General features: G+C 41.6%; 2 protein-coding genes across 8 annotated transcripts in view; one reads left to right on the top strand and one right to left on the bottom strand.

Annotated features, from left to right (window-relative positions):
* The window catches only part of celf5a (cugbp, Elav-like family member 5a), a 303484-nt gene that overhangs the window by 262865 nt on the left and 25126 nt on the right, over positions 1–15493 (top strand). For 3 of the 6 annotated variants that reach the window (XM_086046323.1, XM_086046322.1, XM_086046327.1), the window contains one exon: positions 7130–7298. In XM_086046323.1, coding sequence (XP_085902449.1) covers positions 7130–7298 — 169 coding nt within the window. The remainder of the gene's footprint in view (positions 1–7129; positions 7299–15493) is intronic. The other 3 variants (XM_086046326.1, XM_086046325.1, XM_086046324.1) reach the window with 2 other exon arrangements.
* Positions 9542–15201, bottom strand: LOC147138638 (uncharacterized). 2 transcript variants are annotated; one of them, XM_086046329.1, is made up of 7 exons: positions 14654–14807; positions 13644–13856; positions 12757–12812; positions 12338–12442; positions 12088–12198; positions 10744–10848; positions 9542–10636 (listed from the first exon to the last, which is right to left on the bottom strand). In XM_086046329.1, the coding sequence occupies exons 1-7, from the start codon at positions 14775–14777 to the stop codon at positions 10259–10261; spliced, it is 1092 nt and encodes a 363-aa protein (XP_085902455.1). In that variant the 5' UTR covers positions 14778–14807; the 3' UTR covers positions 9542–10258. The 2 variants fall into 2 exon arrangements, with proteins under 2 accessions (XP_085902455.1, XP_085902454.1); XM_086046328.1 differs by lacking the exon at positions 12338–12442 and having other exon boundaries at positions 14654–15201.

The raw sequence follows: 15493 nt of genomic DNA, 5'->3' as shown, positions 1-15493 counted from the left end.
TTGCCTAAGAAATGTGACAACATGCAAATGGTTGAAGGGAGGTGCTCCATTTGGGCCATGACTTTTCCTTATTGTTCGAGCAGGATGATGCCCGAAAGTTGAGTGCTGGTTTGATTCATTTGACTGCAGATCTGTACAAAATAGACGAGCAATCCTAATTTGGATCAGTACCAAATTGCAAAACCCACTCTTACATGCGTCAAAGTTTTGGTCATTAAAACACATGAATTATTCATTACAAATTTAAGGGAAATGGATCGACACATTTGTCCAGATCTGCGTAAACATGTAATGTTTTTTTTGGGGGGGGACCATTTCCCACACCTCCACAGAGTTGCATAGAAATTGCTGCAGTAGATTTGCATAATCTTGCTTATTATTTTTTGGGATTTCTATTTCAACAAAGGGACTACACGTATCAAGTAATAGGGTAATTGTATTTAATTTACGGTATTTAAGTTTAAATCTCCCCCCCTCCTCCAAAAAAAATTAATAAATAACACCAAACATATACTATGGTACTTTTATTTAACGGTCCATGGAAATCATCATCAGAATTTGTCATTGCACTACAGTAATTATTGTTCAAGGGAAAAAAAAAATATTTAGTCGACCGGAATTTTTCCAAAACTGATGGTATTTTTTTTTTTTTAATTAAGCTTCCCACAGAAAGGTCTCCAAATACCAAAATCATCACAAACCACAAAATCCAGTTGCACAGTTAGCCTATTCAAACACGACACATTTTCCCCTCCATATATAATTCATATTATTGTAACTGGTCACTGTAACATTAAGCACAGTTTGAACATTATCACTGCCCTTACAAATAGGAAAATGAAAAAGACAAACTGTACCTAAATGATGATTTAATTAAACGTATTGCACATAAATTACATGTGTATTGTACCTAAATTAATATTTGAAAAGAGATCAAATGCAAATGTATTTTACTTGAAGTTGAATACATCTGATTTTGACCAAAAAAAAAGTTGAAGCAGCTGTAACATTATGCACAGTTTGAACATTAACACTGCATTTAACTAGAGGAAAATAGAAAAGAAAACTACATAAACAATGGTTCAAGTAAAATGTATTGCGCATAAATTAAAAACTGAATGAATTCCTAAAAACAAACGTTTCTTAAAGATTACATGCAGATGAGTTGATACTTGTCTTTCACCTACCACTAGAGGGAGCCCTAACTAGGGGAGTGCCACACTGAGAGTAACTGATATCGGCAATTACAAACATTTTAGGGAAGCATCGACTACTTGCAGTTTTTCACTATTTGCAGCAAGGTCCAGTACGTGTATTTGATACAAGCCCTTAAGAAATATTTTCTTTTCTTTCAACGTCCCTTTAAGACTCTTTCTCCAAACAGCCACTCAGGCTACGACCACACTTCTTAATGTCGGAGGCAGCAAAGAAAGTGTTCTGTTCAGATAGCGTAGGAGTCCAGCTTCCACTATGTAGCGATGATTAGCCTTCGGCAACGGCTGCATGCTTGCACGGCAATTCCCTCGTCGCCACCGGGGGAAAGTGCCGAAGTGATACGACGGATGTGTCTTTACGGGCGCGATAAAGCTTACTTACTCCCTGAAGACGAGAACTCTCTGACAGTGAAAGGCCTTTTTTATCTCCAAAGGCACACTACGTGTTCTTCCCGCTCTCCACACATTCCGGCCAAAAAGAGGCGGCGGCGGCCACGTATGGAGCGCGGCGGTGGGGGGAACTGGTGTATATAGCTGTAACCAGAGAGTACAGTAAAGCGTTACCTCTCCACTACAGCTGTGGATGAGATTATAGAGTTGAGTTGACAGCCAGTAAATTGGATTTTAGTCAAACCAGGAGGAGACAGCGCGGGATGGGAGGGGTGGTGGGGGGGTTGTGCGTGCGTGCTGGCGAGGAGAGACGAGGGGTGTGCAACACTGACCAAAATGAGAAATGGTGTGATGGACGCCGACGCTGGCAATCTATGACAGGAGACATTCCATTTGCGAAAAGGTGATTTCATAAAACACCAGCAGGAAAAGGTGGTGAGCAGCATCCGCCGTGTTTTCCACGCGGCGTTTGTATTGAGCTATAATAGTTAGGACTTGTGGCAATGTTTTCTAGATTCGTGTAATAAACGAGAAGGAATCCCAAGAGTTGTATTTCTTGTTTATTCCTTGCAACAAAGAGAAGAGGATGGTACAGAGCAAATGAACAGAATGCAGTAGACAAGGCGACTGAGTGACTAACACAGCAGCTGCTGTCACATTTGTACTACAGTAAAACAAACAGTTACAGTGGTACCTTGATATACAACTTGTATTCCTTCCGTGACCAATCTCATATATTTGCTAGCAAAGTGACGAGATTTAAAAAAAAAAAAAAATGACAAGCTGTCAAAATGCTGATTCTGGTCGGGAATGGCCACTTCATCCTGGGGAAGGGAAACCCCTTTTCTGATTGGCTGACAAGTTTCAGTTAAAAAAAGACCAACCAATTGCTCGGGTAGGCCCAAATTCTGCAAAGACATTTTGAACATGTTCAAAATTTGTTTGTGACCGTCGACTGTTTGCAAACGTCTTTGCAACCTTGAACGAACCCTGACGAAAAACCAACATTCGCTACGTGCGCAAACACTTTTGCAAGCATTCGCCGCTCTCTAAGATACGGGATTAAGGAATGGCTTTAACGACATGTAAACCCCATAAAATGGCAAATGTTAAATATTCAGATAGATTTTATACTTCAAAAGAACCACATGTAGAAAAGTAACACATTTTTTTTGGAAGGGCTTATTGTAAATAATACAATCTAAAGACATTAAAAATGAAATAATTATTGAAGCTTATGCTGCTTGTGTTGCGGCATGACTTGCCTTTTTTCTAGTGTGTGTGGGGGGGGGGGGGTTCGTGTGTGTGTGTGTGTGTGTGTTCGCGATTCAAAGGCAAACGCATTTCAGCCTGAGCTTGAGCGAGATAAATGAGAGGAGAGGAGACGCTTTAACCGGCTGCTAATAGTGACAGCGTGTGGGCGGGCGAATGGGGGGGGCGGTGGGGTGGCAACTGTAAACTGGCATTAGGAAACATCTCCCCCTGTTGGAGGCATTAATTTTTTTAAACATGCACAACAATGACGATGCAGCCACACATATGCACACGCACAAGGGTGTGTTGAGTGTATATGACCTGGTTTAGTTGCCTCGAAGCACACCTAGCATTCATCCCTTATTCTGGATGTCCAGCTGAAGGCCCGTGTACTAGTGTGCTTTTTTTTGTCACTAGCAAGATAATTGAGTGCACTACTAGAATTAATGTTACGTATTGGTCCACTCCTTACTTTCACTTTTGTATGACATTACTGCACACTAGTAGGACAAGTACTATTGAGGAAAAAAATTGCATTTGTTGACAACTCCATGCTACTAGTGTTACTAATGAATTGTTGATGTTAAAAAGTGCCGTAGAATTGTACAGTGTGTCTCTTGCCTTGCTAGTAACATAGTTTGCCTACTATTATGGCAAAATTGTGCTACTAGTCAAGACAAAGATTGTATTTAAGGTCCATGTACTAGTAGGCATGTTGTTTTCCCTCACTCGTAAAACAATTTGGCGCACTTGGAGAGCAAAATAGGGTGCACTAGTAGAATGACTGTCACAGCAGTAATGTTTTTTTCCTCTCTTGCATTCAACTACTCTGTGCCACATCTGCACACTAGGAGGACAACTTGGGCTTACTAGTTGGACAACTGCGTTTCTAGTAAAAACTGTGCACTAGTTAACATCTGCACACTGCTAGTAGGCTACTACACAACATGTTGTTGTCCTGCTAGTGCCGGGACAAAGAACGTATGAGCTTAAAATCAATACTAGTATGCTCTTTATCCTCACTAGTAAGAAAATTAAGCACACTAGTAGAACGACTAGGGTGCACTAGTAGAACGTGTCCTACCAGTAACATTTTTCTCTTCTCCTACCTTGCACTACGGTATGGTAATTTGCACACTAGTAGGACAACTTTGGCATTTTATGATGCATACATATTACCATGGAAGCAAAACTGTGCACTAGTTGATATTTCAGTAGCATGAAAAGGCTTTTGAACATTTATTCCATATATTTAATATTCAGGCCAAAAGGAAAACAAACGTTACTAGTAGCCACAATCGTTTCACCAGTGCACTGAAATGCCTAGTGAGGATAAAGAGTATACTAGTACATGGACATTAAAATGGATATATTGAATACATGCTCAAGCAGCATTCCATACACCCGCTTTTGTTCACTTTACATTGTGTACAAGAAACCAAAACACTATTAAAACCATTTCTGTGTTAGCATGGCGCTAACAAATGGGGCCCTTTAGTTGCCATCCAGTCTTTAAGTTCAACTCATTGACCTCCAACCCCATCGTTTTTTTCCCCCCAGCCTTTATCAGCCACTTTGCCTCCTTTTGTCTTCTCCCTCCATGCGTTGGCGACCGGGTCGCAGCGTGCCGGGTTCACGCGTGACAGTGCTGCGAGTCACGGAGCGGCGCTGTAGCGAGATAATTGCCATGTGATAAAGAGGTGATTGCCTGCTGGCACTGCGGGAGGAGCGGTGCCATCAGGTTGCAATAAAAGAAAAAAAAAAAAAAGCAGATGCCTGACAGTAAATGAATGCCGCTGGAAGCCGGACAACTTTCTTCGCCTCCCTTTTGTCCCCCCTCGCTTGGCTTTTGTTCCCTTCTTTTTACCTCCATCAGAGAAAATAGCATTGACATTACAAACTAAAGCAGCCATTCCCAACCACATATCATTGTGGCATGAGAAAAATGATCCAACTTAACTTAATTGGTCGGAAAAGTATTATTTACTACAAATGATGTATATTTGTTAGTCTACACCAGAGATGTAAACTGACAGAACAATTAAATCGTTCTTTTATGCAACAGTTCTATTTATTAGTCAACAGTATGATAAGAAATTCTCATTTATTTGTTTATGTAAACAGGACGTCACCCCCCCCCCCCCCCCCCCAAAAAAATCTTTTAATAATATGTTCTATGCGCACTGTAGTCTAAACATGGCATTATGATTAATATTGCGTTTGTATTTTTAAAGACATATTGGGAGCGGAAACAAGCTTGAGATTGGCATCTGCTGCCACTTTCTAATCTCAAATGTGAAAATGTACATTGTATAATAATTAAAATCCCCAAATTAGTTGGACTTTCAAGCCAATGACTGTGCTGCCTGAAATGTAAAAATCTACTCTGCACAGAGAGAACACTGTTGTTTTACACACAGAAACATTTTTCCCCTATTTTTGCAGAGCAGAGTTTTACTGGCGAGTGCAGAGCATCTCATCTCTCTTGAGATGTCCCTGAATCCAGGCGCCGATCAATAAACGTATATTTTTAAGCAGGCATAACTAGCAACGCACAATCCAGAGCATGTTAGTAATTTAGTAGATGTGTCACAAAAACTGCAGTCAATTTCCACCCGCCGGACAACGGCCCCGCCCGCCCGGAGATGAAAATCAATAGGCCTTCATTCACTCTGCATTTCTGCTTAGTAAGAGACGGACGCAGCTTCCATCAAAATGTAGCCCACGGTGTTTATTCACATGCTTGCATGCACGCGCTACTGACCCTGCATGGTAAAAACCGGCGCCCCCGCCCCTTCAATATATTAGCACACAGGCTTTACAGTCAGCATGGAAGCCACATGCTTTCGGAGCTGAAGCCAAAAGTGGTATTTCTATTTTTACTATTACTATTATTATGAGAAGAAATATTTGAAATACCGGAGGGATGACGCAAACTTGACTTCACACGGATATGAAAACTGATCTACCAAAAGGGCGTAACTAGGATTGCATCTTCCAAATTGATGTTTTTGATATTACTCACGATTGCCTGATAGTCGATGCAAAAGTGGCTATAGGGTATTTACAGTATCTACTCAACTGCAGATGGTGGCGGCGCGAGTCTCGAATTAAACCATTCGACCATTCTTCCTGAATCCCAATTGTGGCACAATGTTGGACGAGAAGGCCTGGCTCTCAGTTAGGTGTATGGTGTAGGAATTCCAACCGTTGCCTCTCACTTTTTAAGAGACCAAAAGTAATAGGACAAATTAAAATCATAAATCAGAGACATCACCAGACGCCAAATTTCCTCCCTGGTGATGCTCTCCCAGGCCTCAAATAAAACCGACTTGAGTTCCTGCTTGATTTTTTTTTTTTTTTTTTTTTTTTACTTCAGTTTCGTCTTCAACAAGTTAAGTGCGTGCTCAGTCGGATTCAGGTCAGGTGATTGACTTGGCAATTGCATAACATTCCACCTCTTTGCTTTCAAAACTCTTATTTGCTTTCGCAGAATGTTTTGGGTCATTGTCCATCTGCACTGTGAAGCGCCGTCCAGTGAGTTCTGAAGCATTTGGCTGAATTAGAGCAGAGAACACTGCCCAAAACCCTTCACAATTCATCCTGCTGCTTTGTAGGCAGGCACATCCTCAATAAATACAGGGGAACCGGTTCCGCGCCATGACACTACCACAACCATGCTTCACTGGTGAGGCGCTATGGCCATGTCTTACGGACCTTGCAAAAATCTCTTGATATTCTGAAGCATTCAGAGTTGCTTTCACTGCAATGAATTGGCAAATATTTTATGCAAAAGGAATAGGTGAATGAATAACGAGGGATGAATCGATCCCCCCCCCACCCCCCCAAAAAAATGTTGCCACCATGAATAAGCGAAGGTTCCTCTGTATGAGTATGTTGTGGTGAAGTTTCCAAGGAGAGCACATTGCAGCTCCTGTGCAAACTTTGCCTGTTCCCTGAGCGCACAGATAATGTGCACATGTCAACGTCTTGATTTGAATGAGAGCGAGAGCAGCTGGTGACAGGCTTCCTGCTGCCAGCCCAGACAGATGCACTAAACATAGGCTGACAGGCTTCTCTTTTCTTCCCGCTTCCCTTTCTTCTACTCTGCTCCACTTTCTATTTCCCCTCCACTCTCCATCCATCAACCTCAACACACACGTTTCCTCCCTCCCGCTCCTTCCCCCACATACTATATTTTGCCCATTACCATCTGTCCTCCTCTCACCTGGGCACCCTCACCCCCGGTCCTCCGTGTCCCTCTTCTTTAGCTCATGCAGCAGCAGGCGGCCATTATGGCAGCGAGCCATGGCGGTTACCTGACGCCGAGTGTGGCCACCTTTCCCGCCACACAGATCCACCAGATGGGGGCGCTCAACATCAACAGCCTGCCACCCACCACCATGACCCCGGTGTCGGGTGAGTTTCATCAAGCCTTGGGTGAGCACTCCGTTTTATTCCCTTTCCTTGGGTCCCCGTGCGTGTAAATGTGTGTGTTTGCGTTCTTGTATTTGCATCGTTGTCAGCAACTTTGGAATCCCAACTTTATTGTATGGATCTTTTTCTTTGCAGGAGTATTTTGGCTGTTACACAAGGAAATGCTTAGTGTGTGCGCGTATGTACGTGTTGACCAGTAGAACAGTGGACTTCGGTGTTGTTACGCACTCACAAACAGGGACTCCACCTGGATAGATGACAAAGCATATACTGTACCTGTAATAAATATAAATAATGATTGACGCACCCTCAAAGGGGTCTGCTTATGGATGCAAAAACAAAGCTCTTAAACAGAAAATATTAGAAGATCAGTAGGGGTTAAATGAGGAGTTCAACATCACCACATTATGTGTATTTTTTTACAAATGTATTTAAAAAAAAAAAAAAACTAAGACATAACATGTACAGTACAAGTATTTTCAGCCTTTGCCGAGTGCTTTGTTAATGCACTTTTGGCAGTAATTACAGCATCAAAGTCTTTGTGATTATGATGCTACAAGCTTGGCACAAACACAGTGTATTTAAAATGTACACGATCGTGACCCTATGTTACATACATAACAGTATTCAGTCGTTAAATTCTTTAACAAAAAAAAAAAAAAAACACCTTCACTTGAAGCTCATCAATAGCGTTAGCTAGCATACTAGCCTAAATAACACGCTAGCACAAACAAAATGTGACATCACACATGGGCAAAGAATATTTACATAAATATCAAGCAAACTTTGTGCCATTTCCACACAATAAACAAACACACAACAAAAGTGGACATCTCAAACGTACGGTAGATGAAAAAAACACCACGAATGAATTAAACTTAACACATATCACCAAGAGTCAACCAAGAAGCATACACTGAATCTTTTTATTGCTTTGGACTGTGCAATAAAACAGCAAATAACAGAAGATCGGTTCCACACGCACACACACATGCACACGCGCGAAATAGCAGGGAATAGGCTATGCAGTGAGTTACTGTTGAGGGAGTTTAAAATCTTTTTTTCAATGCATTAAACTTGGTCATCCTTTTTACAGCCTCCAGAATGTTGTTGAACTTTCCCTGGTTGCTCAAATCCCTTTAAGACGCTGTCTTGGTCAATTTTACATTTCAAAACAATTTGGCAGGTTCCCGTCAACTTGTTCCTGCCATCAGCCCATTGTCGTCCAAATACCCCATTTTTGAAGAACATTCTCTCTCGCAGTGAAATGTTGAGCGCATCAGATTTCACTAGATGAGTGACAGAGTCATTTGTCATGTCCTCAACGTTTTTTTTTAAGTTCATTGGAAACTGTCGTGTCTGTTGGAAAAGCCAGCCTCGTCTGTTTTCTTCAAAAGCCCTTTTTGAATTGAAGTTTGCAACATTTATACAGTAGCAGGCATGGGCAACTCTGGTCCTCGAGGGCCACTGTCCTGCGTGATTTAGATGTTTCCTTCCTCCAACACACCTAATTGAAATGATTATCTCATCACCAAGCTATGCAGACGATCCTGATCATTTGAATCAGGTGTGTTGGGAGGACGGAAACACCTTAAACATGCATGATAGTAGCCCTCGAGGACCAGAGTTGCCCACCCCTGGTTGAGGGGCAGCACAACCTGCAAGGCACATAATCTGTTGCACTCTGGGTTGCTTGTCTTTTACATATTATTTGTCCTTTTCCGGAAGAAAAGACCGAATAGTTGTGATTGTAATTGCCCGTTTCTGATTTTGCCCTAAAGTTGATTGCACATGGCTGATCCTTGCTTGAGGATTAGAGTGCCTTGGCCATCTCGGCTTTGTGAATGCATTTGATGTCTTGTACTTTTTGCAAAAGGAATCTCGGAATGAAGGCAGAAATGTCTTTTGTCATAGATTCGCCTATGTACTGTTTTAGAGGACATCTTGACTACTGGGTTCAGTAGTTGCAAGCTTCTCTTCAAATTCTTCGACTTCTGCCTGTTGCTCCCGGTCTTCCTCGTCATGTCTCTTGAAAGCCATACGCACTAACCAGCAGTCGACACACTCCTCTTGAAACGCCAGGTTTTGGTGATGTCAAAATATGATGCCAATTTGATATGCTTTTTGGGGGGCAAAATCTTGCCAGGTTTGAATGTTTTTCCTTTATCAAGCCCTTTCAAAAGGTGTATAGGACAAAACGTAAAAAAAAAGGATCCACACTTGGTGTACTAAAAAATATTTATTGACAATATTATTGGTTTGACCATGGGTAAACTATTTTACAAAAAAAAAAAAAAAAAAGACTTCATTCAGGGTGAACCAAGGCCCAAAAGAGCAAACAAAACATTTGTAAATCCATCAAATGTAACCGAGAATGCAACACAACGGGGGCGGCATGGATCAGAGGTAGAGCCATGCTAATCAGAAGTTGTGGGTTCGATCCCCGGCCTTTGTGACCATGTCGAAGTGCCCTTGAGCAAGATACTGAACCCCCTCCCCCATTTACTTCTGATTCTGCGTCATCAATAGCCGAATGCAAAGTCAGTGCGTAGCGTTTTGAGTGCCTTAATAGGTGGAAAAGAACTATACAAGTGAACGATAATTTGCCATTTACAACCAAAATCCAATTCGCTTCCCTTCCCTTCAAACAAACAGAAAAAAATTGAAAAATCATACAAGGTGGCGGTTCCCCCTACTTGATAGTGCCAGCATATAATTTTACACACAATTCTCTTAGTCTGGACGGTGAAGGAGACAAATCGGGGTTTCCTTTCTCTTGCTGTCTTCAAAGTTCTACTTTTAAAGAGACGGTTGCCACCATTCAGGAGAGCCGATATCCCCTCCACCCATCAACCCTAATCAACAAAAATAAACACGCCTGCACGGACCTTAAGCACACATTGACAAAAAAAAAAACATGAGAACGTACGGCCTTAATACTTAGTAAGAGAAGGCTTCTCCCCTTATCTTGCTACCCTACCCCAGAGTCCAGACATATGAAGAAGACGGGAGATTGTTGTCACATGTACTGAACATCCAGTACTTGCCAGAAATTCCTGCAGCTCCTTCAACGTTGCTGTCGGTCTCTTGACGGCCTCCCTGACCAGTTCTCTTCTCGTCTTCTCATCAATTTTGGAGGGACGTCCAGTTCTTGGTAACGGGACTGTTGTGCCATTTTTTCTCCACTTGAAGATGACGCTCTTCACTGTGCTCCATGGTATATTTAGCGCCTTGGAAATTTTTTTGTACCCTTCTCCCGACTGATACCTTTCAACAATGAGATCCCTCTGATATTGTGGAAGCTCTCTGCTGTGGAAGCTCTCTCCGGACCGTGGCTTGTGCTGTACAAAAATGTCAGGAGAAGTCTACTTGAACACCCGAACGTTATTCGGGGTTAATCAGAGGCACTTTAAATGGTGTGTGTCTATGCAATGACATACATAATTACCATTTGACACACGAAAGCCTCTTCGGTGTAAGAAAATGAACCTGCTGCCTGTTGTTGTTCTTCATCTAACATTTCCAGGGAAAGAGAACTCTGCTCCTCTGTGTTCTGAAACAAGGAAAAGCGTATTAGTGTATTTTGTCATTTGCAAACACTTGTTCATTCATAACCACGACTATATTTATTAACTATGTTCACCACCTCTGATTGTGTAATCAAGCGCGCACTGTGGAGTCTACACAACCTTGTTCAAGAGCCAAGTTTGTGATACAAAAAAAAAAAAAAAAAACATGAGGCCAAAAATCATTTCTAAACCTTTTCCACCGTTAATACGACCTACGATCCGTACAGGAAAAACAGGAAATCTTTCGAAAATCGTTGTCGTAGCGTACATCAGGTCTCTTTGCACCTCAGGTCTCTTTGCACCACCGTTTGACAGAGTCTGTGGGCATGATCCCACAGACTTTGCTCAGAAAGTTGACAAATGTGCTCTCAAACCATTTGATTGCAATCCCCCCTTTCGGCAGACCTGAATTCACGGGCTCCACGGCCCCGCTTCATCAGGTCTTTCTCTGCCATCAAAGGAGCTCCACCGGTGTGTTTTAGTCGCACTGGGCCAATCAATTTGACACCCAAGGAGCCGAGCAAGCTCTGAACCAGGTCGAAATTTGTGGAGATGTTGTCATGGAAGGCGACAGCTGAGGGTGTTTGATTGTTTTGCAGATTATTGTTACCACTTTGGCTCCTAGAGGAAGCATCTGTTCTTGCTCATCTAGGGCAACATTGAAAAACATGGAGACCCCTTGATAGAGCAGGAAGTCGTGAATGATGCCAGATGAGCTTGTTCGCCAGCCCCACGTATCTGGGTTGCTGGCAATATTTTGCTGGAGAGTGCCAGCGTTCGTGCCTCTATATGCTGCCATGGTCTCATGCACACTGTGAAAAAAATGTCAAAATGTCTTGGATGATTTTCATGACGTGACTTTCTAGTTGGTGGGAAGTGGACGAGTGACCAACCATTTCCTGCCACAGTGCCACCTAGTGGATTTCCTTCGCTCTGCATACCGTTCTCAAGTGGTAGAGATGGCGAAATCAGTTTGAGGGAAGTTGGACACCACTCTTAAAATCTAGTGACTCTAAATGTGCTAAACCATTTAGTCGAGGGGGCAGTTTTAATGGTGGAAAAAGTTTTTAAATGATTTACCTGGGGCTCATTTTTTGTGTCACAAAAAACTGCGTGATTGTGACGACTATATCCACTGAATGGATAAGTACAGCGCTACATTTTCCAATACTTCTGATATGCTTTTTTTTCACCATTCTTGTGAATGTCACAAAATACATTACCATTTCACACACAAAATTCCCTCCATTGGAAGAGAACAATTCTGTTTCAGCCTGATGTTGCTGTTCTTCATCTGAAGTTTCCCGGGAAAGACAAAGTGGCTCGTCAGTGTTCTGAAACAAAGAATAGTAGTAATATTTAGGAATTTACAAATAATAACAGTTAATTTATACCCAAACTACTCATTTTAGTAATATTATTCTATGCAATTTTCGTCACTGATTGTGATTGTGTAATCAAACACCTTCTTACAATTTCACACACAGATAATTCCTCTTTAGTGGAGGCAGAGGAATCCATTCCATCATTGCCACTACCTTCTGGGATTGTAATTGAATTTTCTGTGTCAGTTCTGTCCTGTATCAAACACAAAATAAGATTAATTTACAAAAACAAAACAAAAAAAACCTCTCCTTGAATCCACACATCAAGTGCCTGATTGGTGGTCTATTTACGTTACGTCGTCATTCATGTTATTCTAAATTACCCAGTTGAATTTCAAAGTAGGCCAAAAAAAAAGCAGGAAGGAGTCACTTATTGTACAATGGTTGTAACGAAGGGATATAACACTGTTTCTGGAAAACTTACAAAATCACTGTACATATAAATAATACATTTATAAATGGACCTTTTATCTAACTTAACCCTACTTGAAATACACAAGTCCTTACTTGATTTCCACATCCAATGCCAGCACTGGTTGTGGTTCCAGTGTAATGTGCGAAACCTGTAAACACAGATAAAAGGTTTATCATTTCCAGAGAAGAGATTTATGGAGTACAATTTTCCAATCCATAAAATATCATAGTAAAAACTTTTCTCTTTTGTTCTTCACTTTTACTATACACCCACCCATGCTCATCTATCTGTTTTTTCCCCATAACGTGTAAATTAAAGTCCCTGCACCATATCTTCTTGCGGATGGAAGATGTCTTCTTGGCAGAGCACAGTACAGATATTTTTTTTTTATTATTATTACATCTTTACAGAGAATGTTTCACCACAAACTGCCCAGGAAAAGCATCTCTGTTCACAGTATGTTTTCGCATATTTTCCCTTGTCAGTGAATCTTTTACCACCAACGGAGCAGGCATAAGCTACACCATTACAGTAAGCGTCACAGTAGATGTCCATCCATCCATCCATTATCGATACAAGGGTCGCGGGGCGTGCTGGAGACTATCCCAGCTGTCTTTGGGCAGTAGGCGGGGGACACCCTGAATTGGTTGCCAGCCAATCGCAGGGCACACTGAGACAAACATCCGCACTCACAATCACACCTAGGGGCAATTTAGAGAGTCCAATCAATTTACCATGCATGCTTTTGGAATGTGAGAGGAAACCGGAGTACCCGGAGAAAACCCACGCAGGCACGGGGAGAACATGCAAACTCCACACAGGGAGGCAGGGATCGAACCCACGACCTCTGAACTGTGAGGCGGACGTGCTAACCAGTTGACCATTGCGCCGCCCTACAGTAGATGTCATTACCGCAATACACTGCAAGGTTCTGTCACACATTTTCAGTGTTTGTTGTCAGTGTGACATGTCAGCTCACCTTCAAAGTGCTCATCATCAGTGTCACTGTCAATAGAATGTGACGATACGTCACAATCTGATTGTGGAGTGACGAGACTGTCTGTACGTGATCCTCCACAGTGGTGACCGGGCTCTTCTTCCGCTTTAATATGTGGGGACTCTTCCTCTACTTCCTTTTTAAAGAAAGAGCACTCAGGGTCCTGCTGCTCAGGAAGAACATTTTTAGTAACATCTGCAGGACACAAGAAAACAAAAAGAAATGGTTTGGAAAAGTCAAGGTGTGCTAGGTTGTGCCTTATTATTGATGTTTTTGGTAATTTTTATAAGACATTTGAGCAGTTCAGTATTTAGAAGAACAAAATAAGCAAATTTAAGGATGATAAATGTGTAATTCATTGTACAACAAGCAGGGCCACCATTTTAACCACAAAGGACAGATGATGTAGTTTTTGTTATAATACATGTAAATACTGTTCATGTAAATTTGTGTTAAAAATTATCAAAACAAGTGGAGAACACACATAGCTGGAATTGTATTTCAATGTGCTGGCATAGCAGGAAAATAACTGTCAGATGGCACCAATTCTGAATATTGATGTTTGGATATCATTAGACCCCTAATCCAGAATGCAAAAAGAGTAGGGAAAGATCGTATTCCTTGATCTGGGCCTTACTGACTACTGGTGGACAGCCTTAAAAAATGTCCACTACGACTAATCTGCTTTAAAAAAATGTTGTTCTCCTTGATTTGACACTATGATCGTACATTGATTGTATTCTTCTGATTTCATATATATGGTGGTGAGCTAGAGGTTTGTTTTAATTTCTTTAAAATAAATCCTGTGCAAGTATTTTTTAATTACTCTTGTGCTGGTGTTTAATATTGATTCGATGACACAATTGAAGGAACTCTGGCAAAGTGGCATTATATTAACCGTTCTAGACAAGCACGTGGGACCCAGTTTTATATTAATATTCTTTAAAAAAAAAAAAAAAAAAAAAAAAAAAAGGCAAAGGAGAACAACCAACCTTCTCTGTGCGACACGACTCGAGGCGTCTTGAAAACATTGCCTGACAGTAGACGCTGTCCCTCGCTCTCTTTTAATCGACACAGCTCCTCTTCGTACTCCTCTTTCACGCTGACTGCACACATTGCCACACGATAAGCACAACGCTTGATCTCGTCTTAGATCTGAACGAGTCTCCTTGTTCGCAGCTAGCAAGCCAAGCTAAGCGACCTATCGTGCTTTAACACGCACCGACGCGAGTTTATCCGGACTCCAAGATTAACTTAATGGCGTTTTGGTCCAGTAAATTAGTGAAAAGATATACAGAATCGAGGCTCCGGCACCCACAGTACTAATTAGATAAATTTATGTGGTGAAGCGCAGCCCAAAATGTACACGGAAGTAGGGCTGCAGCGGAAGCAATACGGCAGCTCCTCTTGGACAAACTACTTTGCCTTTTAACAAAACGCAATTTGATGTAACAATAATATGTGACCCTCCTTGGCAAGCACGCTTTATTACATGGAAAAATATAGTGGCGTTGAGAGTATTCTTGATTCCGAATGTTGTCAGCGAATGTTTGTGTGTTTCGGGAATAGGAACAAATATGAGGGCGAGGCGGGGCGTGTTTCTAGTCGTGTACGCGCGTGCGTGCGCAAGTCTTTATTGATCGTGTGCGCGTTTTCGTTTCTTTGTCAAAGAGTGTCTGTTTTTCTTTAATATAGTATATTATTTTATATTGTATAATTATATATTGTTTATTCTTTACAGTTTTGTGTAATGCCCTGGCCAACAACAGCAATAATAATATCGATTGTAGATGTATATTGGCGTGTATATACATGTGTATATACACATAGTT

This window comes from Filicampus tigris, chromosome 12, assembly GCF_054856515.1.
Source record: "Filicampus tigris isolate MCC_2025a chromosome 12, RoL_Ftig_1.0, whole genome shotgun sequence".
NCBI classification, from domain to species: Eukaryota; Metazoa; Chordata; class Actinopteri; order Syngnathiformes; family Syngnathidae; genus Filicampus; species Filicampus tigris.
The sequence above is the reverse complement of the archived record's forward strand: the minus strand, read 5'-3'. Positions and strand labels throughout refer to the sequence as shown.